This window comes from Camellia sinensis, chromosome 9 (genome assembly GCF_055761805.1).
Source record: "Camellia sinensis isolate YWXY chromosome 9, ASM5576180v1, whole genome shotgun sequence".
Taxonomy (NCBI): Eukaryota; Viridiplantae; Streptophyta; class Magnoliopsida; order Ericales; family Theaceae; genus Camellia; species Camellia sinensis.
Window position 1 is genome coordinate 46876107 of NC_138969.1, and position 24630 is coordinate 46900736.

Sequence of the window (24630 nt, forward strand, 5' to 3'; positions counted from 1 at the left end):
TCAGGGCACGATCGTCTAATTACATCCTCGTCGACGGCATCTTGTACAAACGTGGTTTCTTACGCCCCTATCTGCGGTGCCTCAATCCGACTCAAGCAACTTATGTGATGCAAGAAATTCATGAGGGCATCTGTGGCAATCACTCGCGCAGTAAGTCTCTAGCCCACAAGATACTCCGTACCGGTTATTTCTGGCCCACCCTTAATCGAGATGCGACCGATTTCGTGCTCAAATGTGATAAGTGTCAGCGTTTTGCCAACATCCCCCATGCACTCCCTATAGAGTTGATCACACTTTGCAGCCCTTATCCGTTCGCCAAATGGGGGATCGACTTGGTCGGACCACTCCCTACTGGCCGAGGCCAGACCAAGTTCGCGATTGTCGCCATTGATTACTTCACCAAGTGGGTAGAGGCAGAACCCCTCGCCACCATTACCGAGCGGAACACAACCAAGTTCATCTGGCAGTCGATCGTTTGCAGGTTCGGCATTCCTCAGGCCGTCATCTCTGACAACGGTAAACAATTTGACAACGCCAAGTACAGGAAGTTCTGCGCCGACCTCCAGATTCAACCTTGTTTCTCATCCCCTGGTCATCCCCAGGCCAATGGCCAAGTCGAGGTCACCAACCGCTCTCTCCTGAAGATAATCAAAACTAAGCTAGAAGCTGCTAAGGGACTTTGGACTGAGGAGCTACCGAATGTACTCTGGGCTTATTGCACTATAGCTCGAACGCCACTGGGGAGACCCCTTTCCGCTTAACATACGACGCTGAGGCGGTTATCCCAGTAGAAGTCGGTTTGCCTACTCCCAGGGTTTCACATCCGGATCCAGCACTAACCGAAGAACTTCGTCGGGCTGACCTTGACCTAATTGAGGAACTCAGAGAGACCACCGCTGTCCGCTTGGCCTCATACCAACAGAAAATGAGAACACACTACAACCGCAAGGTCCGACCAAGGGAGTTCGCTGTAGGGGATCTTGTCTTGAGAGAAGCAACTCTCGCTACCAAAAATCCGGCTGAGGGTAAATTGGCAGCCAAGTGGGAGGGACCCTACATTGTGAAAGCCCGACCCCGACCAGGCACTTACCGACTTCAGGACATGGAAGGTCGAGACCTCCCCCACCCATGGAACGCCGAACACCTTAAACGCTACTTTCAATAAGCTCTTATTTTTATATTGTTCAGTTATTGCATTTTCTTTTCGGGAAATTCACACATTCTTGATATTCCCCCACGCAATGTAACTTCTTGATTATATATCTCAATTATCTATATGTTGTCTCAGTAACATTCTTATTTACAGTATTAAAAGCCTCAGCCAGACAGAGCACTAAAAGCCTCAGCCAGACTGAGCACTTAAAGCCTCAGCCAGACTGAGCACTAAAAGCCTCAGCCAGACAGAGCACTTAAAGCCTCTGCCAGACAGAGCACTAAAAGCCTCAGCCAGACCGAGCACTAAAAGCCTCTGCCAGACAGAGCACTTAAAGCCTCAGCCAGACTGAGCACTAAAAACCTCAGCCAGACTGAGCACTAAAAGCCTCTGCCAGACTGAGCACTTAAAGCCTCAGCCAGACTGAGCACTAAAAGCCTCAGCCAGACTGAGCACTCAAAGCCTCAGCCAGACTGAGCACTACAAGCCTCAGCCGGATTGAGCACTACAAGCCTCAGCCAGACTGAGCACTTAACGCCTCAGCCAGACCGAGCACTAAATGCCTCAGCCAGACTGAGCAAGAGCCGCCTCGGGCAGTCCGACCATTAATACACTCAGCCAGACCGAGCGTTGAAGACCCCATCCGGACTGAGCGTGAAGCACTCGGCCAGGCCTAACAAATTGAGCTCGGTCAAAACCACCCATGCAAAACTTCACACGTGTGGAATTAATAGTCACACTTAGTCACAATTCCAGGTCCAAGTCTTCACAACACTCTTTACTTAGCCAAATTCCAAAGACGTTCTTATCATTTTTTTTTAATATTTTTTTTTAAAAAATTTCACAGGCTTATCATTTTAAGTCTCACTTTTCATTGTGGCGTTCTTAACTTTAGTCTGCATTCAGTCTTTATTACAAGTTTAAATTTCACTCTTATTAACCAGGAGTTCTATGCACACTACGCCTACGCTTCATTCATCTCAGATACACAAACAGAAACAATCAAATGACAATCAAATGAAATTTTATTCATTCACAACTTTGTGTAAAAGTTCATTACAGCAGTTCATGTACAAATATTCATTACAAAAAAAAAAAAAAAAAAAAACAAAACAAAACAAAAACAACAAAGTGTCTCTTTCTCCCTAGTTACTCCTCCCCACTAGAGAGGAGGTCTTCTTCTTCAATGCCCTCATCCAGGGGGGTTTGGGCCACATCGTCTTCACCAATCGTTACACTACTAAGGTCTAAGCCTGGGAACAGCTCTTCGGCTCTATGTTTGAACATCTTCCAACCACTGTCCCAGTACTCAGCCATTTCATGCTTATAAAAGTCGGACTGCTGGAAGCTTGCAATAACCTCTGCGTCAGTTCTGCTTCCAGCGGTCGTCCTCGATGGGCCCGCCCCCCCCAGATTCTTGCCCAGCCAGGCTACTCGCAACCGCGGCATCAACCGCCGTCTGAAATTTGGCCGACCCTTTGAATTGCTCCACCGCTGCAACGCACAGATCGGGATAAGCCGCCCTTTCAGAGGCTGCCTTTACCCTTTCTTTGTCCAGCTTTTTCTGCAGGGCCGACCTCTGTGACGCAGCCTTTGCCCGTTCTGCCTCCAACTCCTTCTTCAGGCTCTCCTTCTCGGCCGTCAGCTGCACTCTCTCTACTTCCAACTCCTTCTGAAGCCTCTCCTTCTCCTCCACTGCCTTGGCGCGCTCTCCCTCCAGCTCCTTCTGGAGATCGCCCACTTTGCCATCGACCTCATCTTTTTGCCTGACCAGCTCTTCGTTACTACTCATGGCCTCTTCATGTTGCTCGACCGCGACGGCGCAAGCTCTTTGGGCCTCCTCCACCTTCTTCTGCTCGCCAGCAAGCTAGAACTTGAGCGACACAACCTGGCGGCGTATGTCCTCCAGCTCCACCTTAACTACTTGCAACTCAGTATGGGCACTCTCCCAACTTGCACTCTTCTTCTTTAACTTGGCAAGCTGAGCCCTGGCCTCATCTGCCTTGAGTTTGGCAGCTCCCGCCTTCCTCAGCAGAGCCCCCGCTAAGGTGGTTACCTCCATTTGAGCGGAGTACAAACCCCTTAGCAGTTCGGCCTCGTTGAATCTGGATGCCGAGCGCAAGGCTGCCTCTTCTACCACCCTTACCAAGCGGTCTGCTCCTGCCTTGGCTGGGCCTTCTTCCCCTTCCAGCCGCCCCGCCACTGCACGAGCATGGTAGATCGCCGTATTTAGACTGACCCCCCCTACTTGAGGTGTAGGACCCCCCTCGGGCTGTTCTTCCCTCCTTGGCTCTGGGCCAGCTGCCTCATCCCCCACTTGCCCTTCTGGGGCGGCCTCTGCGACCCCTACGGCGATCGTCGCCACCACTGGCACAACCTCCATCCCCTCTGAACCAACTCCTACCGCCTCTGGGCCACCTACCCTCCCTGGGACCCCTTCCACTTCTCCCCCCTTACCAACACTGGCTTCCTCTGCACCTGTCTCCCTCTTCCTCTTCTGGGCAGGCACTTCCTCACTCCACCTCACCCTCTTTTTCTTCTTCCCCACGCCTAACGCCTCCATCTCCCTTAAAGACCTCTCCTTCAAAAGGTCTGTTGGGGGCGGCCGTGGCACAAAATCGCTTAAGTTTTTCTCTTCCAAGAGTTTGGGGCGAGGTTGAATCCTCTCCCTCGCAACCGGTTTTAGTGGTCGGTCGGCCTGGGACTCTTTGAATTGTTGGGCTTTTGCCAGAATGGCCTGATCCTCTGCCTCCTGAGCCCTTCTCCTCGCCTCAAACTCTGCTCGGTCGAGGTCCCCACTACTTGGTTTCGGCCCCAACCCCATCTCAAACAATGCCGACGGCTGCACGAGCTCGTCCCATTTGGCGTTTTCTTTCTCCCTCCACTCGTTCACCCTCTTCACCCTCCCCTTTGCAGCTGTCCCTAGTTTCGGCTCCACCGACCGGATGGGTACTTTCCAAACGGTGCGCACTCCCAGCCTCCCATTGGCAGACACGTAGAACCATCGTGGTCGCCACCCCTTGATCGACGACGGTAACCCCACCACCAACCCTCTCCCCGCTGATGCCTGCAGAGTGACCCACGTCTCCTGCTGCCCCGAGGCCTTATAACATGCAAAGAATTCGTCCACTGTCATGGCCTCCCCACCATTCGCTTTCGGCCAGGCACTTGCGCAGGCCAGCAGGATCTTCCATGCGTTGGGCATTAGCCGCCCCGGTGCTACCTCCAAACGGTTGAGCACATCCACCACCACTTGCGGCAGCGGCAACCTCAACCCACCCTTCAGCGCTTCCTCATACAGAGAAAACTCCCCTGGCCTAGCGTCGGACGGCCTTTCCGTTGATGTCGGCAGCAATCGCTCCACTTTCCCAGGGATTTGGTATTTTTCGCGGATAACCTCCAACTCCGTCCCAGTAATCGTGGATTTGTCAGCCTTCGTATGCCAATGATCTGGTTCCGCCTGGCTGATTGGCTTTGGCGCCGCTATCATGGTGGAACCGCGGGGTCGTACCACCAACTCCCCTACCCTCTTTGTCCTATACTGCGCTGTTAGCTCCACAGCATCGTCATCCCCAAGCGGGTCCACCCTAACAATTGTCCTCCCTTCTTCGGCCATTTCTGTGGTATATTTGTGAATTGCTTCGGCAGCAGGAGCAAGGAAATCGCAAAAGTGTTGCAGAGGTGTATTGTGACCAACAAAGGAATTCACACTTGGAATATTTTGATTTTTCGTAACTAGGTAGGTAAATCGAATAATGCCAAAAGCCCACGGTTTGCCCGTATTCCAAGGATCCCAATTAATTTCCGCCAGTTTGAAAACTTTTCAAAATCATCCGCCAAAACTGTCTCTTCAACAACCATAATGACTTACGGTTTCATTTCTGATCCAACGCCTAATCTTCCCCCCTACGGGATGTGGCCACGTGTACATCCACGATCCACTGCCCCCTCCCCTTACCTTGTCTTTTCCACTTCAACTCACCACGTGGCCCGCCACGTCTCGAGCCCCACGCCCCTCCACCTCACCCTCCCCGCGGTCAGCCTTCCTACTCGGCCAACACCGCGGTCGGCCCTTCCCTCGGTCAGCCCTCCGGTTGGCCCTCCTCGCGGTCGGCCTTCCCGCTCGGCCAACACCGCGGTCGGCCCTCCCCTCGGTCAACCCTCTGGTCGGCCCTCCTCGTGGTCGGCCTCCCAATCGGTCCACATCGCGATCGGCCTTCCCCGCGGTCAGCCTTCCCGCTCGGCCAACACCGCTGTCGGCCCTCCCCTCGGTCAACTCTCCGGTCGGCCCTCGTCGCGGTCGGCCTGCCCCGCGGTCAGCCTTCCCGCTCGGCCAACACCGCGGTTAACCTTCCCCTCGGTCAGCCCTCCGATCGGCCCTCCTCACGATCGGCCTCCCAGTCGGTCCACATCGCGGTCGGCCCTCATCGCGGTCAGCCCCCCCTTTTTCCCGGTTGACCTCTATCCTGCCAATCCCTAACACACTCATCTATGTCACTCATAATCCCTTCATTGGACTAAAGCTGCACTCGGGACTGGGGGACTACTGATGTGTATAAGCCCATAAAGGCCATGAACCACCCACGGCCCATCACTTGAAGCATAATGCATAACCCAGCTGACGAGGTCCAGGACAGCTGGAGTCCAACATGGCAATGACATTCAGACACACGGCAAGAGAAGGATGAACCACATCAGCAGACAAAGACCTGCAAAGTTATTGACACTGCACATCACCATTAATGCCGCCCATCACAGCATTTATTACGGTAACACCTCTCTGCCGGAACAGGAACCCCTTACCCTAAGCAAGGCGAGCTACAGCATAGGCTTTCGGCAAGGAGTGCAGGTCGAAAGGGACAGTGAAATGATTGCCAAAGGATATAAGCAAATGTTGTAGACAAGAAAAAAGGTTAAGTTCTCTATCTCGAATCCTCTCCCATATACTCTGCTTCTCTTCTTGACTTGCTCGTCGGAGAGTTCGCTGGGGGACTACTCCGTTCCCCGTTGAACTTGCTTACAGGTTATCTGGTGGGCTTGATCATTTGGATACGGGTTGGAGGAGCTTAGACTTGTCTGATCCATTCACTGGGACGAACAGCATTAACAAGCTCCATGTAGCAGAGATCGGGTCGGGCCAATCGATTGTGGTCTTCCTCCATGGGTTTCCGGAGATATGGTACTCCTGGCGCCACCAGATGATCGCACTCTCCAACGCTGGTTACCGTGCGATCGCCCCGGATTCCAGAGAGTACGGGTTGTCCGACCCACCACATGTACCCGAGAATGCTTCCTATGCTGACATTATTGATGATCTCCTCGCGATACTCGACTCCCTCTGCATTCCAAAGGTAGCCCACAACTCTTCTTTGTTGTCACTTTGTGTTTGGTTGCAAAGAAATTAGTAGATGAAAGGAAAATAAAGTAAATTTAGGGGTCAATTATATAGCCTCTCGTGTCAAGTTTGGTTCATGTAGTTACAACGGTATGAATTTTGCCTTTTAATTTTTTACATGTCTAAATTACATTTTGCCATTATCTTTGGTCATTTTTTTACTTTGACTCGTAAAGATTTTTTTTTTAATAAATTACAACTACACTTTTTAAAATTTGCTTAAAGTACAGATTGTCCTTGTAATTTGAAAAATTACAAATATTCTTTGTTAAAATTTTTTATTTAACAGAATTAACTAGAAAAATAAAATTCATAATTACTCTCCTATATAATAATAAAATTACCAAAATTGTTAATTGAAATATATTTCTAATATCATTAAAAACTATTAATTGATTTGATGCTTTATTAATAAAAGAGGTGCTTTGTTATGAAATTAAAAACTTTAAGGGGTGGAATATAATTTTCAGAACTGCAAGGAGCGATTTGTATTTTAATCAAATCTCAGGGTGCATTTGTAATTTACCCCCCCCTTTTTTTCACATTGCCCCTTTACGTTTCAAGTTACTTCTAAAGTTAATTTCTATTCAAGATTAGATAGAAAATGTCATAATAATTATCACATAACATAATATATTATTATGTTAGGGTTTAAGTTTATGTCAAATGTTCGAGTTATATATAATAAAATATTTTTATATCACGTGATTGTTTATGTGTTATTTTGTTTCTAATTTTTAATAGAAATTAGCTTTTGAAGTGTAATTTACCATTTTTACATTGTGTCAGTTTAATTTATAATCCATTTGTTTGGATCGAAAATATTTTTCGAAGAAAATAGTTTACTATTTGGTGGTGGTGTGATGGTAGAGGTGAGAGTGACGCCAGTAATGTAGTAGGAGTGGACAAACATTGGATTGGATTGGATTGGGTTGGGTTGGGTTGGCACTGTATAATAAAAATATGTACCGCATCCCATGCCACCCCAACTGACATCAGACCTAGCCAATTATCTATTTTAGAAAACTAGTGGCAATTTTACTTGAGAGGGTAATTTTGGTGAAAATTGGGCCGAGCTATGAGATGGACTTTATGGCCCAAAGTACGAAGGACTGGGTTAAAAGGCCGAGAAGTTACACCGGCCCAAGAGAGATAAAGTTACTTCGGCCCAAGATAGATTAAGTTACTCCGGCCCAAGAGAGATTAAGTTACTCCAGCCCAAGAATTGTAAAGTTACTCCGGTCCGGAAGCAACTTGGAGTTAGGCTGGTCTTAGAGGTAGTCCGGTCATGGTGTATTGTGGTTAGAACGGTCAAAACCTTGCTACTCGGTAGCTCGGTCTAAAAATACCATGGTTTGTACATGAAAGGACCGAGATAGGGAGTAGAAAAGAAAGAACCGAACTAAGTATAGTTCGGCCTACTCTGCGGCTCAGCATAGCCAGTGTCATTTCGGTCATATGGTAGTTCAGCCATAGTAAAAACCATCCCACTTGGTTTAAGCAGTGGGGGGGGTGTTAAAGGATAAGCATTATCCTACAGGAGTATGAATCCTAGGAGGACTCTACATGGAGGAGTAGAAGTCCTACTAGGATTGTGCTACACGAAACCTATAAAAGCTCACAAACATCACCTTTGGGGAGGTAACACACAACTTTGCTTTCTGAATTCACAGAGCTTTGTCTATTTGTCAAGTTTGCTGACTTAGGCATCGGAGAGGTTTCCGGCACACACCCGCCGGCTAGCTCACGTTTGTGTTTTCAGGTGATAAAGCGACGTCGTACGGAGGAGCGCGGACTTGGTCAACAGGATTATACGAGAAGGTATAGTTCTTTCCCGTACAATTGGCGCCGTCTGTGGGAAAAACAGACAGAACAAAACCTCTTGACTAAAAGCTTCTCCTCTTTACAAACAATGGTGCACATTGAAGACTTGCCACATTCCGCCATCGACGGACAAACTCCAGAGGGGGGAGTAAGGCGTGAAGGATTACCTTCTATCCCTCCCATGGCAGATTTGGAGCCCCAACGGCATAATCCCAGGAGAGATACTAGGGGAAGACGAACTCCTAGCCCCCGTCAATCTCGCTCGCAAAGTCCTGACAGGCAAAGACGGAGGATTGATCAAACTCTGGAAGACCGCGTGAAGGAACAAGACGAATTGATAAGGAAGATGGCAGCTGACATGGTGGCGTTGAAGCGCTAGATGAAGAATAAAGAAGTGGCGACAGGAGAGGGGCGCAAAAACAAGACGCCCCCTCGCCACTCAGAAAATCGTAGTAGGAATACTACACCCTCACAAGGAGAGAGTAGAAGCCTCAGGACAGACGATACTCAATCATGGTCTTCCAGAACTCGTCACTCCAGGTCTGAGAGGACGAGGTCTGAAAGATCATACACTGAAGGAAGCACATATTGGCCCTCACATACGCACCAAACCAGATCTAGACAGACGGAGTTACCCAGATCATCCGACTTACGAACCGTGCTCGAAGAAAAAGCACGATGCAAGGAGGATGCCAGGACACGGGATCCACACAGAGTTTCTGCCTTACAGCGGTTAGCTCCTCGGACGCATGGAAGCGTCGAGGTTGGAATGCCAATACCACGCCCTGCCTACGAACCAACGGACAAAGCATTAGCGAGGTTGCAGACTTCGCCGTTTGTTCCGGCGATTGAAAACGCGCCCCTACCATCAGGCTTCCTTCAGCCGAAATTCGCTACATATGAAGAAAAGACGGATCCCTACTCACACTTGAGCCATTTTCGCCAGGTCATGGTTGTGTACAGGCGAAACGAGGCCTTAATGTGTATACTCTTCCCATCAAGCCTTGGCGACCTAGGCTTGACTTGGTTCGAGAAACATCCAAAGGGCAGCATAGCCTCCTGGGCACAATTGGCGGAAGCGTTCGTAACAAGGTTCCAAACAAACACTAAAATCCCGGTGGAGATCGACCAGCTACTCTCCATCGACATGGGCGATAAAGAGACCCTAAGATCCTACAATAGTCGCTACTGGGAGACATTCAATCAGATTGGGGACTGCCCCACCAATCTCGCCATTGCTCAATATAAAAGAGGCCTTCCAGTTGGGAACAGACTAAGGGACTCGATCACCATGACGCCACCCCTCACCATGGAAGCCCTGATGGAAAGAGTGCATCAGCACATCAGGGTAGAAGAGGATGGCGCACGCGCCAAAGCAAAATCTGGGGCAACCACAGTACCAGAAAAGAAGACCTCAGCAAAGGTCAACACAGTAGATCGAAGTAACAGAAACGGACGTGGCAGGCGAGATAACGGAGAAGACCCGGATAAAAGATGGTTAAGAATCCGCACTGCCATAACCACGGTGTTCAAGAAACCGATATATCGGATTCTTAGCGAAATAAGAGATGAGCCTTTCGTCAAGTGGCCAGCCAAATTAAGGGAAGCTCAGAAGGACTATGACGAAAGATCACAGTGCACCTTCCATAAAGAAAAAGGACACCGCACTGAGAATTGCACACCATTGAGACAACACCTGGAAGAGTTGGTGGCAGCAGGCCACTTGGACAAGTACATTGAAGGAGGGACGCAACCAGCCCCCCAGGATCACAATAACCCCAACGGGATGCTAGTCGACGCCCCGCCTCAAGGCGTTATCAATGTGATACATGGAGTCTTTGAACCTGAGCGTGTATGCGAGCTCAGAGGATCAATCAAAAAGGCTGAACATTTAAGAGAGGTGCTAAGTGCCCAACCTGCCACAAAGAAGGGGAAGACAGAGGCAACAAACGTCATGTTTTTTTCAGATAAAGACTTAGAACGGATATATTGCCCACACAATGATGCCCTGGTCGTCACTCTCCGAGTCAAGGATTTTGACGTCAAGCGGATTCTGATTGACCAGGGTAGTTCATGTGAAATCATGTACTACGAAACATTTAAACAACTGAAGCTACAAGACAAAGACTTGGTGCCTGCTGTATCTCCCCTAATTGGATTCAACTCCATGCCAGAATGGCCCGTCGGTAAGATAATTCTTCCAGTTAGAGCAGGAAGCGTGACAAAACAAGTGGAGTTCTGGGTATTGAAGGTCCCCTCCACTTACAACATTATCTTGGGCAGAACATGGCTTCATGCCATGCGATCAGTGGCGTCATCCTACCACCAAGTAATGCGGTTCCCCAATGACACCGGTATAATTGAAGAAGTCTATGGGGATCAGATCATGTCAAAGCAATGTTTCACCACGGTGAATGGCAGCCGCGCTGCCAAAGGATACGTTCATTCAGTGGAAGAACCTGAAAGCAATGAACTATTCGCGGATGTCGGCAAAGAGGCTGATCAGAAAGCAGTGGAGGACTTGGTGGAGGTAAAAATAGATGAAAAGAACCCGGATAAGTTCTTCTTGCTTGGTTCGTCGTTGTCCAGCACTGAGAGATTAGAGGTCTTGGAATTCTTGACCTCTAACATCGAAGTGTTCGCTTGGACACCCTACGACATGCCAGGCATTGATCCAAACTTCATCAGTCACCAACTTAATGTCCACCCATCCGCCAGACCAATCATCCAACGAACACACAGATCGGCACTTCACCATGCCAAAATAGTGGCGGAAGAAGTAGGTAACCTGCTGGAGGCAGGAGCAATTAGAGAGGTGCACTACCCGAAATGGATCTCCAACACGGTCGTAGTGCCAAAGAAGAATGGCAAATGGCGTGTCTGCGTCGACTACAAAACAGTCAACAAGGCATGCCCAAAAGACAACTTTTCTCTACCACGGATAGATCAACTGGTGGACCTAACGGCGGGGCACAACCGACTTAGCTTTCTGGATGCATACAGAGGCTACCACCAAATCGCCATGCATGAGCCAGATCAGGAGGTCACATCTTTTACAACTCCAAGAGGACTATACTGTTACAAGGTCATGCCCTTTGGCCTGAAGAACGCAGGGGCAACATTCCAACGGATGGTCACCAAGATGTTTGAACCATTGTTAGGCAAAACAATGGAGGCTTACATCGACGACATGGTGGTCAAGAGCAAGGATGAGAATGACCATCTTAAGGACGTAGGCGAGATGTTTGAAATCCTGAAGAAGCACAAATTGCGCCTCAATGCGTCCAAATGTGCATTCGGAGTAGGATCTGGCAAATTCCTGGGCTTCCTTGTGACCAACCGAGGTATAGAAACAGATCCCTCTCAGATCAAAGCAATCTAGGATTTGGAGAGACCAAACTAAGGCCCCGTTTGGGGACTTACTTTTTTAGCCAATTAGCCAAAAAGTTACTAAATTAGCCAAAAAGCCAACAACTCATACCAAAAAGTCAAAGATTCTCTTTTCTCTCTACTTTTTACACATTTTTTCGTAATTAGCCAAAAAGTCATCCCAAACATACAAGTTTTTTTTACCTACCTTTTTAGCCAAATAGCCAAAAAGTTACTAAATTAGTCTATTCCCAAACAAGGCCTCAGTAAAAGAAGTGCAGCATCTCACCGGCATGGCGGCTGCACTCAACCGATTTATCAGCCGGTCATCAGACAGACTACGACCATTTTTTCATGCCTTAAAGGCCAAGTTTGAGTGGGATGAAGAATGCGACTAAGCTCTGGAAAGCTTGAAGGAATATATGTCTTCCCCATCACTGCTTGTTACCCCAGTACCTAGTGAAGAACTCTTCTTGTACCTGGCAGTCTCTCAGCACGCAGTTAGTGCAGTGTTGGTTCGTGCAGAAGGAATCCAACACTTGCCCATCTATTATGTCAGCAAGACATTGCTGGGAGCCGAAACAAAGTATTTGCCACTAGAAAAACTGGCATTAGCCTTGATGATGGCCTCCAGGAAATTGGCACACTACTTTCACGCCCACACCATAGTCATCCTCACAGCTTTCCCACTAAAAGCTTTGTTTGAGAGGGCGAACTTTTCTGGGCGAATTTTGAAGTGGGCAGTAGAGTTGGGACAATTCGACATCAAGTTCCAACCCAGGACCGCAATAAAAGCCCAATCTTTGGCAAACTTCGTCGCAGAGTTCACTCTTGGAAGTCATCATATCTGCCTAGTCGACTTAACTGACACCACCGAATTAGGGATGGAAGTTGACGCCAGAATAGCGCAACCCCTAGTAGAAGGTACTCAGTCAGACTCCAAGGCAGACCAGACTAAAGACAGCAAGGCAGAAGCTACACCAAACCAAGCCTCTCCAACAAAAAAAGACTTGGTACAATTAGATAGCGAGGGGCAGACAGCAAGCATTGACCTTGAAGAAAGCACCAGCAACATTCTTAACCCCACGACATCATCTGACCCCTCCACTTGCTGGAAGTTGTTCGTTGGTGAGATGTGGAAGCTCTTTGTGGATGGAGCATCCAACCGGCATGGTGCAGGACTCGGCATAGTCCTCATCTCACCAGACGGCCTGGTTGTAGAGCAAGCAATCAACCTTGGCTTCCCAGCATCAAACAATGAAGCGGAGTACGAAGCGCTTCTCGCAGGACTTAAATCAGCATATTACATGAAAGCTACCAAATTAATGGTTTACAGCGACTCACAGCTGGTGGTAAACCAAATTTATGGCGACTATAAAGCAAAGGATGATAGAATGGCCAAGTACCAAGAATTGGTCAGAACAGAGATCAAGAAGTTTGAAGTAGTAAGGATAGAGCAAATCGGCAGGGAGGAAAACAGCAGAGCAGACGAACTAGCAGGCTTTGCCTCAATGGCAGATACATCCATCCCTCATCCATTACTCATCGACTACTTACCAAGACCAAGCATCGAAGACCCAGAAGCAGAAGAAGTATGCTGTGCAGAACTAGGCCCCTCATGGATGGATCCCATCATACTATTCTTAAAAGATGGCGTCCTACCGGAAGAAAAGAAAGAAGCCAACAAAATTAGAGCAAAATCACAGCGATTTTGGCTCTCCCCATCTTTGGCATTATACAAAAAGTCGTTCTCAGGACCCTATCTAAAGTGTGTCCACCCCAGCAAAGTGGAAGCATTCTTGTACGAGATACACGAAGGAGTGTGCGGAAGCCATTAAGGAGGAAGATCGCTTGCTTATAGGGCTATTTCACAAGGATACTGGTGGCCATACATGCAGGCAGACTCAGAGAAATATGTGAAGAAGTGTGAGAAATGCCAAAAATTCGCACATCAAATACATCAACCAGCAAGAGAACTCCTACCATTAACCAGCCCATGGCCTTTCGCAATGTGGGGCTTGGACATAGTAGGACCACTTCCAACAGCACCCGGCAACAGGAAGTTCTTTCTCGCAGCAACAGACTACTTCACAAAGTGGGTGGAAGCAGAAGCATTGGCATCAATCAAAGAAAAAGATGTGAAGAAGTTCGTTTGGCAGAATATCATCACTCGATTCGGCATACCAAAAGCCCTAATCTCAGACAATGGCACCCAGTTCAACGGCAGAATCTTCAGAGGCTTTTGTGAAGAGTACAAGATAGAGTTCTACAATTCTACACCGGCATATCCTCAAGCAAATGGCCAAGCGGAAGCATCAAATAAAGTCGTCTTGGATGGATTAAAGAAAAGGTTAGAGAAGGCAAAAGGCAAGTGGGCGGACGAACTTCCTTATGTTTTATGGGCTTACCGCACCACACCTCGGCGATCGACAGGAGAAACACCATTCTCCTTAGCTTACGGAATAGAAGCGGTAATCCAACTGGAAATTGGCCTTCCCACAATTCGAAGCGAAAATTTTGACCCCGACTTAAATGGCGAGGCCATAACATTTGAGCTCGACCTCGCCGAAGAAAGAAGAGAAAAGGCACTAGTCCACATTGCCTCATACCAACAAGAATTATCCAGAAAATACAACAAAGCGGTGCATTGAAGACAATTCAAGATTGGAGATTGGGTACTGCGCAAAGTGATGGGAAACACCTTGATACCAGGAGATGGCAAGTTAGGGCCAAACTGGGAAGGTCCTTACAAAGTGGTTGGGTTAGCAGGCAAAGGGGCATACCACTTAGAAGACAAGGACGGCAAAGCAATCCCCAGGCCATGGAACACGGCCAATCTCAAGTTATTTTATTTTTAGCTTTTTTCTTTTCAAACATGTGTAATTCCTTTTTCTTCAATAAAACAATCGATTCTTTTCAGCATGAGTTGTTCTCTGTAAAAGTTAGCTTTAGTGAAGTTAGGAATATTACAAACATTTTTGTTCTAAGTTGGCTGGAAAAACTAACTTAGAGGTTGGCTGGATTAAACCAACACCCTTCCTAAGCCCAGGATAAGGATCCAGGCTACAGGACGTTTGGTCGGAATAACCAAACATTATTCTAAGTTGGCTGGAAAAACTAACTTAGAGGTTGGCTGGATTAAACCAACACCCTTCCTAAGCCCAGGATAAGGATCCAGGCTGCAGGACGTTTGGTCGGAATAACCAAACATTATTCTAAGTTGGCTGGAAAAACTAACTTAGAGGTTGGCTGGATTAACCCAACTCTTTGGACTCTTCAGCCGAAGTATGGGTATGGCTGAAGTGTGGTTGGCTGGATTAAACCAACTCTTTGTTCTCTTCAGCCGAAGTATGGGTATAGCTGAAGAGTGGTTGGCTGGATTAAACCAACTTTGTACTCTTCAGCCGAAGTATGGGTATGGCTGAAGAGTGGTTGGCTGGATTAAACCAACTCTTTGTTCTCTTCAGCCAAAGTATGGGTATGGCTGAAGAGTGGTTGGCTGGATTAAACCAACTTTGTACTCTTCAACCGAAGTATGGGTATGGCTGGAGAGTGGTTGGCTGGATTAAACCAACTTTGTACTCTTCAGCCGAAGTATGGGTATGGCTGAAGAGTAGTTGGCTGGATTAAACCAACTTTTTGTACTCTTCAGCCGAAGTATGGGCATGGCTGAAGAGTGGTTGGCTGGATTACACCAACTCTTTATACTCTTCAGTCAAAGTAAGGGTATGGCTGAAGAATGGTTGGCTGGATTAAACCAACTCTGAATACTCCTCAGCCGAAGTAATTATGTCGGCTAAAGAGTGGTTGGCTGGTAAGCATAGCTAGTTTAAGCAGCAAAAACTGAGATAAAAGTTGGAATTGTTAACATACACATCAACCGAAGTAGGAGATGATGAAAATTTTCATTCATCAGAAAACAAATACAAAGGAGGGGCCATAGCCCGGTTACAAAAGCAAAAAGTAACAAAAAAGACAATCAGTTGAAAAGATCATCAATTTCGGCATCAAACGCAGCATCGGCATCAACACGAGACCGGTTTCAGGCGGGAGCTCGCTCTCAAGGGTGGTTTCGGTCGGAACCACAGTTTCACCTGGTAGTTCAATATTCAGGTCTTCCACCGTGGGCTCCAACCGAATTGACTGGTCCACATTGACAACCGGAGTATCCTCAGAGGCAGAGTCTCCATCAGAGTTTGATCCTTCAAGAAATTGCTGCTGCATGGCATCAGCACACTCCACTAGGGAGTTCGGTATGAAGTAGGCTGGAGGGTTGAAAACCTCGGTCTGTGGATCGTAACCGAGCTTCTCAACAGCTGCCCTCCAGCCGCACTTGAAGAAGAGCTCCTTGGCGGCTTCGCACTGCTTGACATAAGCATCCTCTGCCTTCTTGAAGCCTTTCTTTTTGGCTCCTTTTGCGCTCTCCTTCAACTGGGTTATCTCGGTATCTTTCTTCTTTTCAAGCTTCACCAGCTCGCGCAGATACTTATCCTTTAGCAAAATGGTGGCCTTTTGCTTTTCTGCTTCGGCCGAATTAACCAGTTCGGCCAGTCGGCCGTTCTCAGATCTTAGCTCGGCCATTTGCTTTCTGGCCTCCTCTAGCTCGGCCGTCTTTGCTTCGGCTTCTGCCACGGCTTGCCTTGTGGTTTTCCTGAGCTCTAACACTTTCCTGTGAGTGATGTTGTTTTTCTGAATGGCCTGACAAAACAAAGACTTCCCTTGAGCCGAAGTGAAAGTTAAAAAAAATTAGACGGAAAAACGGACAGAGCTACTTACCAGGATCATGGATTTTGTTGAAGACCGGATGGCCTTCAACTCGGTGTTTAGTTGCTTTTGGTGGTGCTCCATATCTTTGGGGAGGCACACACTCTTGGCCAGGTTGAAGGCCAACTGGTGATCCTTCTCAGCAACAACCGAGTCAGAGTCTTGGATGTCTCGGTTGTTGAAGGTAAGTTTTGGTACCCAGTTAGTGTTAGTTCGGCTAGAAGGATCCGGTTGGGGGCTCGGTGGCAGGCTCGGTGGAAGAGCAGTTTCTTCTTCATCAACCAAACTTTGTTCAGTTTCGGCAGTCCGGGCGTGCTTGGTCCGGCGGGATGAGGACAGTTGTTGAATAGGAAGGGCCACCACCGTTTCTTGGGTTTGACTTGATGGTGGTACTTCGGCCCTATTGGTCTCGGTCAAAAGGGCCCTTACTCTGTTCTTTTTAGCCATCTCCTCTTTAGCTGTGAGTGGGATTAGTCTGATTTCGGGCAAGCTTGGGTCCGGTTCTGAGGCCTCCTCAAGAAGAAAGTCGGTCACTCTTGCCTTTCGGCGACCGCTGTATCTGTAGGTCGGCTCGAACTTTAACAGCTTAGCCCAACTACGTTCCGGATACCGTAGTGCGGCGCGCAAAGTAACTAGGTTTGGGTAGCTGTATAAAGAATGAAGGTGGGCAGAATCTGCGAAAGAAGAACTGTTAGTCCGGCTGAAAGATTAAAAAAATCGAAGTATAAAATAGCACGCAAGAAAAATCGAAGTAAATTTACCGGGCTCTCCTTTTTTCCAATTTATACGTCGGCCAGGAATCTGGGCTTGATGATCCTCAAAATTCCCAGATACCCAGAAAAAGTCGTCGTCGTTCAAGTCTTTATCCGGTGTATGTTTTATTATCTTCTCACGGCGACGACGTATTCTTAAATAATAGACCCACCCATCTTCTTTTGAACCAATGGAGTATTGGTGGAAGATTTCGGCCAGGCCAAGGTTTAGTCCGGCTTGGTGGTTCAGTTTGGCTATTCCCATTATGATGCGGTAGGAATTGGTGGATAGTTGGGTTGGGCATAATCTGGTTTGCCTAAGAAACTCGCAAATTAAAGGTTGGACTGGAAATCGTAGTCCGGTTTCTATTATGGACAAGAGGGTGAAGGGGACAAAGCCTTCATTACCCCAGGGAATGACGTCTTTTTCGGCCAAAATCAAGTGGACGTCATCAGGTATATTGTAGTCTTTTCTGAATTCGACTAGGCCGCTCGGAGTATTTACTAGATACCTATACTTCCCCATCTATGGTATAAGTTATTAATAAGTTAGTTCGGTCGGAAGAATGTGCTCAGTAGCTCGGATTGAGTGCGCAGAGGAGTGCCTGGGCAACCTAAGTCTGCAAAGTAGAAAACAAAGGGGTTAAGCACAGATCATTGGACCATGCTACAAATTAAAAGCAAGGTAAAAGAGCCCTACTTCGGCTTTGTGGACTGGTTCTATCTCGGTTCAGCAAAATGCTTGGTAGCTCGGATTGAGCATATGGTTCGCAAGATCGGTTTTTGTATAAGGTTGGTTATCTCGGTTTGAACTATGGGTTTTGTTACTTCGGTTGAGCCTCTAGGGGCAGCTTTCTGAGTTTGGTTTACAAACTAAGGAAGTTGGCTGTAATAACCCTCATCGCTGCTTACCGATAAAAATTGATTACCGTCAAACTGAACTGATTATGACTGATAATTGAACTGATTAAAGTACTGAACTGACTGACTGAAAACTGGAACTGAATTGACTGAGTATGTGTGTTAATCTGTATTCTATCTGTTTGATTGTTTACTTGATCTGTTCACGTTTTATGTTTAAACTGCTAATTGAAGGCCTTATCGGTGGCCGAACCAGGAATTGATTGATGTTTTATGATCCTCATAATTAATGTGATTTTATGGTGTATTTGTCTGAAAACTTGATTAGGTATGATTAAATTAGATTAAATATTGATCAATTGCTTAAGTTGGCCCTATTTACTAAACTAACCCTTAGTGGCCCACTCAATACAATATATTTGAGCCTTATTAGACACGTAGGCAACATTTTGTTCAGCCATTTCCTTGCTCTTGCCGACTTGAGAGGGAGAGAGGGAGAGAAAGCTTGAGTTCTTCACAATTTGCTTAGAAACTTGAAGAATTTGTAGGAGATTTGCATAGTTAAGCTTCCTTGCCTTGAATACTAGACTTAGGTAAGAGAATTTAACCTTCTATTACTGTATTTGAACTTGTTCATGCTTAGTTTTTGAGCCTCTAGTGATTTGAGCCTTGAATTGGTCCATATATGTTGAATTGGAGCCTAGCTCAAGTATGCATGCCTTTATTTTGAAGTTTTGAAGTTATCTATCATCAAATTGTACATGCATGCCCATATTTTTACAAAAGACCATGAACTCATCATGTTTTTGAAAGATTTGGCTCACTGGAGCATGAAATTGAAGCTTTGAATTGGTTTGAATTCATGCATGTTTCCATACTCTCCTTGTTCATGAAAATTGGTTGAAATTGAGTTGAATTAAACACCCTTGGGCTTTGATTTCTCAAATTGAGCTTTGAATCATGTTTTACTATGAGTTTATAAGAGTTTTCCAGGAAATTCAGCCCAAGAGGATCGGTTTTGATGCATTTGAACTTGGTTTTGGCTTGGAGGTGCAATCTGGAATTCCCAGATTTTGCACTTCCGCTCGAGCGGGGATAATGACGCTCGAGCGTGGAATCCAAGCATCCAGTATTTCTCTGCACTGTTTTATAGTCCGCTCGAGCGTAGGATTGGGCGCTTGAGCGGAGGCATGTGTCTCACGATCGAGCGGGCGTCGAGCGCCCGTCGAGCGGAGATTTCACCCATCCAGTACTTTTACAGTACGCTCGAGCGGGAGAGTTGACGCTCGAGCGTGTACCTTTGTTGCATGTCCGCTCGAGCGGGTAAACCTGCGCTCGAGCGGGACTCTGTTTTTCTGAAACTTCTGAAACTGCTTTTTGAGTACATCTTTGCATCCTCATCCCATTCTAGGCATTCTTAGGCCTAGTTTAAGGCATCTTACTGAGGATATAGATGTAGAACACACCGAGGCATTAGGGGTTAAGTTACTATCTTTCCCAGCTGTGTAGCTTAGTGTGTTCAATCTGTTAACTGTGTAGGGTTGGCGACTGGGGAGGCACGCTCTAGCTTACTATAACCCAGAACTCTGTGAGTAACGATTGTGTAAAGATATGTTCACAAATGATTATCTTCTGAACAACTGAACTATACTGTTTTCTGAACTGATACTGTTAACTGAATGAATGTATGTCCTATATTCTGAACTGTATTGTGGCATCCTTAGCACCTACTGTTTACTGTTACTGTGACAGAAATCTCTGTCGGTTCCCTTGTTGGAACCACTACTGTTTACTGACTGATGGCCATCATTACTGTTCGGTCTTTTAAGACCTACTGCTTACTGTACTGTTATGCTAATGGGTGTACCACATATGACTGTGCTGACTGAACAACTGAAATACTGTTTAATTGAACTGTTTCATACTGTAACGACATTCATTCTTAACCTCTTTGCGCATTATGTTATTCACTGGGCTTTAGCTCACTGCTCATATATATATGTAGGTGTTCAGGCACCAGACCGCGGCTAGGAGCGTCAGAGTTACTCCAGTTTTGTCAAGCCAGCCTATGTGCCTCACTGCGAGGTTCCGAGCCTATCGTGTTAAGGCTTAGGGGTGTTTTACAATTCCCCCTTCTGTACTGTTTTACTGTTTTGTAATGACCGAATGGATTGTATAGACTGCATGTTACTGTACTGTTATGTAAGAGATGAAGTCCCTAGTCTGAATGATTGTAAATATTGTGCATACTGTTCTGCACTGTCTGCGTACAAATGTATGAAAAGTCTTTTTGCATATAGACTGTCACAGCTCATTGGACATTGTTTATTTACTGTTTTGGCTTCCGCCAGGCCCTGTACTCTGTTTTACTATTCTACTGTTCTGCAGGCCTTCGGTAATCTCGAATTACTGGCCGGTTACGGTGCTAAACCCATAGGGCCGGGTTTGGGTCGTGACACTGGCTTAGCCCCAAAGGCTTAGCTCGGTTGAAGGCCGAGGTTCCTAGTTTACTAAGTTCAAACTTCGTTCGGTGAGTTTATCTCGGCTAAAGTGAATCAGGAGTTGGTAACTTGCTGAAACTACTGTTATTTCTACGAATTCTAGTTCGATTATTGTCTGAATTGATCTACATATATAGCACAAACAGTCTCCTAGTTCGGTTGGGACCAGATTCTGGATCAAAAGCTAGTTTTCTACAGGATATATCATATACTTATACGTTCTACTGTTAAAGTTCTTTCCAGTAAAGTACAGGGCAAAGCAAATGGAAAGAATATGTTTTGCAAAAACACACGAAACAAACTACATGGAAGTAAATAAAAGCAAAGAAAGATAGATAGATTCCAGTTGCTTACCAAACGAAGATGTAGAAACACTGAAGATGGAAAAATGGCAGCAAAGTCACAGTCTCTTCAAGTGCAACGGAAGAACAGCAAGAACACAGGGTGGAAGGAGAAGAGATGTAATAGTAGAGTGGTTAATCCAAAGTATAGAAGGTGTTTTGTGTAAAAGAAGGGACGAAAGAGAAAAAGCGGGAACTGTTCAAATTTTTCGTAGTACGAGGGCGGCGTGACAGCTGCCCCCAGCCTATCAGAGCCTGCCACGTGTCATTGGAAAAGGAAGCATTACAGTCGTTGTGATTGAAGAGATGTTTTGACCGGACAAGTAGAGCCCGGAGTGAAATAAGCTCGGTCGGAAGACTAAAGAGTTTTTAGCTCGGCTGGGGAGGCTAAAGGATTCTTTTAGCTCGGCTGGAAAGGCTTGAAAACTTCAGCTCGGCTGGTAGACAGGTAATCCCAATCACGCTGTGCAGATGGAATTAAGGGGCAATTGAGAGGGTAATTTTGGTGAAAATTGGGCCGAGCTATGAGATGGACTTTATGGCCCAAAGTACGAAGGACTGGGTTAAAAGGCTGAGAAGTTACTCCGGCCCAAGAGAGATAAAGTTACTCTGGCCCAAGAGAGATTAAGTTACTCCGGCCCAAGAATTGTAAAGTTACTTCGGTCCGGAAGCAACTTGGAGTTAGGCCGGTCTCAGAGGTAGTCCGGTCATAGTGTATTGTGGTTAGAACGGTCAAAACCTTGCTACTCGGTAGCTCAGTCTAAACATACCATGGTTTGTACATGAAAGGACCGAGATAGGGAGTAGAAAAGAAAGAACCGAACTAAGTATAGTTCGGCCTACTCTGCGGCTCAGCATAGCCAGTGTTATTTCGATCATATAGTAGTTCAGCCATAGTAAAAATCATCCCACTTGGTTTAAGCAGTTGGGGGTGTTAAAGGATAAACATTATCCTACAGGAGTATGAATCCTAGGAGGACACTACATGGAGGAGTAGAAGTCCTACTAGGATTGTGCCACACGAAACCTATAAAAGCTCACAAACATCACCTTTGGGGAGGTAACACACAACTTTGCTTTCTGAATTCACAGAGCTTTGTCTATTTGTCAAGTTTGCTGACTTAGGCATCGGAGAGGTTTCCGGCACACACCGGCCGGCTAGCTCACGTTTGTGTTTTCAGGTGATAAAGCGACGTCGTACGGAGGAGCGCGGACTTGGTCAACAGGATTATACGAGAAGGTATATTTCTTTCCCGTACATTACTTGACTTAAAAATAACAAAAATTGTAGCAAAAATTAATTAAAAAAAAAATGAAGGAAATTTCTGGTTCAATTTTGCAACCTTCATTGACAATTGTTTGAATATACATCTTGTTATAGTAGCCTGCATATTTTGTTGACAGATAATTGATTTTCTAAGCTATTTTTATGATTATAATCAAACATTAAGAAACTTGAGTCAATCTCCAACCAACAAGAAAATATTTCAATGCTAGAAACCTTTTGCATTTGTTTTCCAAGCTGTGTTTGCCGTTATAATCAAATATTTGAATGTAGAAGCAATTCAAACGCATAGGAAAATGTTTCAAGGCCAAATCCTGTTTCTTTGTTCAAATCATGGGGAAACAATTGGAGCCTTGGTTGATTTTTACACAAAGGTTGATTATCAAACCTGTTTCTATTCTCATGTTTTTCTTGTTGCTAAAGATTTTGGGACTCGGACTGGTTTCTTTTTTGCCCTTCTCTATCCAGAGAGGGTCTCGGGAATCATAACTATGGGTGTGCCATTTGTTCCCCCTGGTCCCTTTGAATTCGGCAAGAACCTTCCTAAAGGTTTCTACATGTCAAGGTGGAAGTGTGTTGTAACTTTATCAATTTGCTTTCTTTCTTAAGTTTTTATTTATGATTGAGAACTCCGCCTAGTCAGGGTCTTTTGGACCCGCCCCAAGTGTGTAAACTAGGGGTTCAAAGGCCAACCCCCAAGCCTATGAACCAATGAATTGGACAAACAGGAGGGGTGTTGAACCTCAGACCTCCTGGATTGGAACTTGGGCGACTGATCACATGAGCTAATAAGGATTAAAGAAACAATCTTAGCTGCTTTCGATTTGATGTTTTGTGATCTCAATACTAGGAACCTGGACGAGCTGAAGCTGATTTTGTCCGGTTTGATGCTAAAACTGTTGTGCGGAACATCTACATTCTCTTCTCCAAAAGTGAAATACCAATAGCAGGAGAAAACCAAGAAATCATGGATTTGGTGGAACCGTCTACTCCTCTACCCACTTGGTTCACGGAGGAAGATCTTGAAGCGTATGGAGCTTTGTACAAGAAATCTGGATTCCTCACTGCCTTGCGAATTCCTTACAGGTAAATTGGATTTGTCCTGCATTCACATTAATGAAGCACTTAATATTAGGCCCTGGTTGTTTGACCTGATTATATTTCTTTTTATTCAAAATTAAACACTTAGTGTGTTGATTAACTTATTTCACAAACTATGTTAATACATGGACAACAATCACGTTTTCGTTAAAAAGGGTTATTACTAATAATTTATTCTATCCAATCGCTTATCTGTATAACTTATCTCTATAATTCTATCATATAGCCAATCTATAGTATAACTTATTCATTAGAATCCTATCAATAATCTCATTGTATCTCATCGCCTGCGTGTTAAATCATGGTATATATGTGATTGAATAAAATTAAGGTTGGCTAATGGTAACTTTTTTACAGAATTGGCTACCATCTAATAATATAGCTTCATCTATTCCAAAAAATAGTAATAATAATAATAATAATAATAATAATAATAATAATAATATAGCTTCACTAATATGTTTTACAGGTCTATCGAAGAAGAGTTCAACTTTCCAAATATGAAAGTCGAAGCTCCGACATTACTGATCATGGGCGAGAAGGATTATTTTCTCAAATTTCCAGGAGTGGAGGACTACATAAGGAGCAGACAAGTGAAAGTGTTTGTCCCTGATTTGGAGATAACATACTTGCCTGAAGGAAGTCATTTCATTCAGAAGCAACTCCCCGATGAGGTGAACCAACTAGTCCTCACCTTCCTCAAGAAGCATAGTTGTTGATTTCAAACATTCAAGGTTGGTTTGTCGTTGTCATTTGAAGTGTGTTGAAAGGTTTGGTTGGAGCTCAAGATAATACTATGAGAAATTTGAAGTCACATTAATATATGCCAATTGTGACATGAATAATTGACTATGTTAGGCGTTATCAACACTTTGTAGTTCTTTTGTATGTCTTGTAATTTATGTGTAAGACATTGATGGCACTTTTGCAACAGATAATGAAAGAAAGAAATCTGGCTAACTTGTATCCATAGAACATCTGGCATCTACCATCATAAATTAGCTTTCATCAGTGGCAACCACCTTCGTCCACCAGCGCTTCGGCGCTTGCAAATAATAATTTTCATTTATTTTCAAAAGTAAAATTTTAAAATACTAGCATACTAAATTTATTTTTTTATTTTATTTTTATCAAAAATAAATATAAGCAAATTAATATTTGCTACAAACTAAAAAGTAAACTTTACTAAATGGATAAAATGATATACTATGTTCAACGCCCATTGAATGGTTAGCATAGCAATTCAAAAGTTAAAAAAAAAAAAAGGGGGCAAAATACACTTAA

The 24630-nt window shown here is 45.5% G+C and overlaps 1 protein-coding gene across 1 annotated transcript in view; it reads left to right on the forward strand.

The window, feature by feature from the left end:
- The window catches only part of LOC114277280 (epoxide hydrolase 3-like), a 56095-nt gene extending 31874 nt beyond the window's left edge, over window positions 1–24221 (forward strand). The window contains exons 3-4 of the mRNA XM_082888560.1: window positions 23096–23331; window positions 23816–24221. Coding sequence (XP_082744686.1) covers window positions 23096–23331; window positions 23816–24065 — 486 coding nt within the window. The 3' untranslated portion in view covers window positions 24066–24221. The remainder of the gene's footprint in view (window positions 1–23095; window positions 23332–23815) is intronic.
- Window positions 24222–24630: the final 409 nt, after the last annotated feature.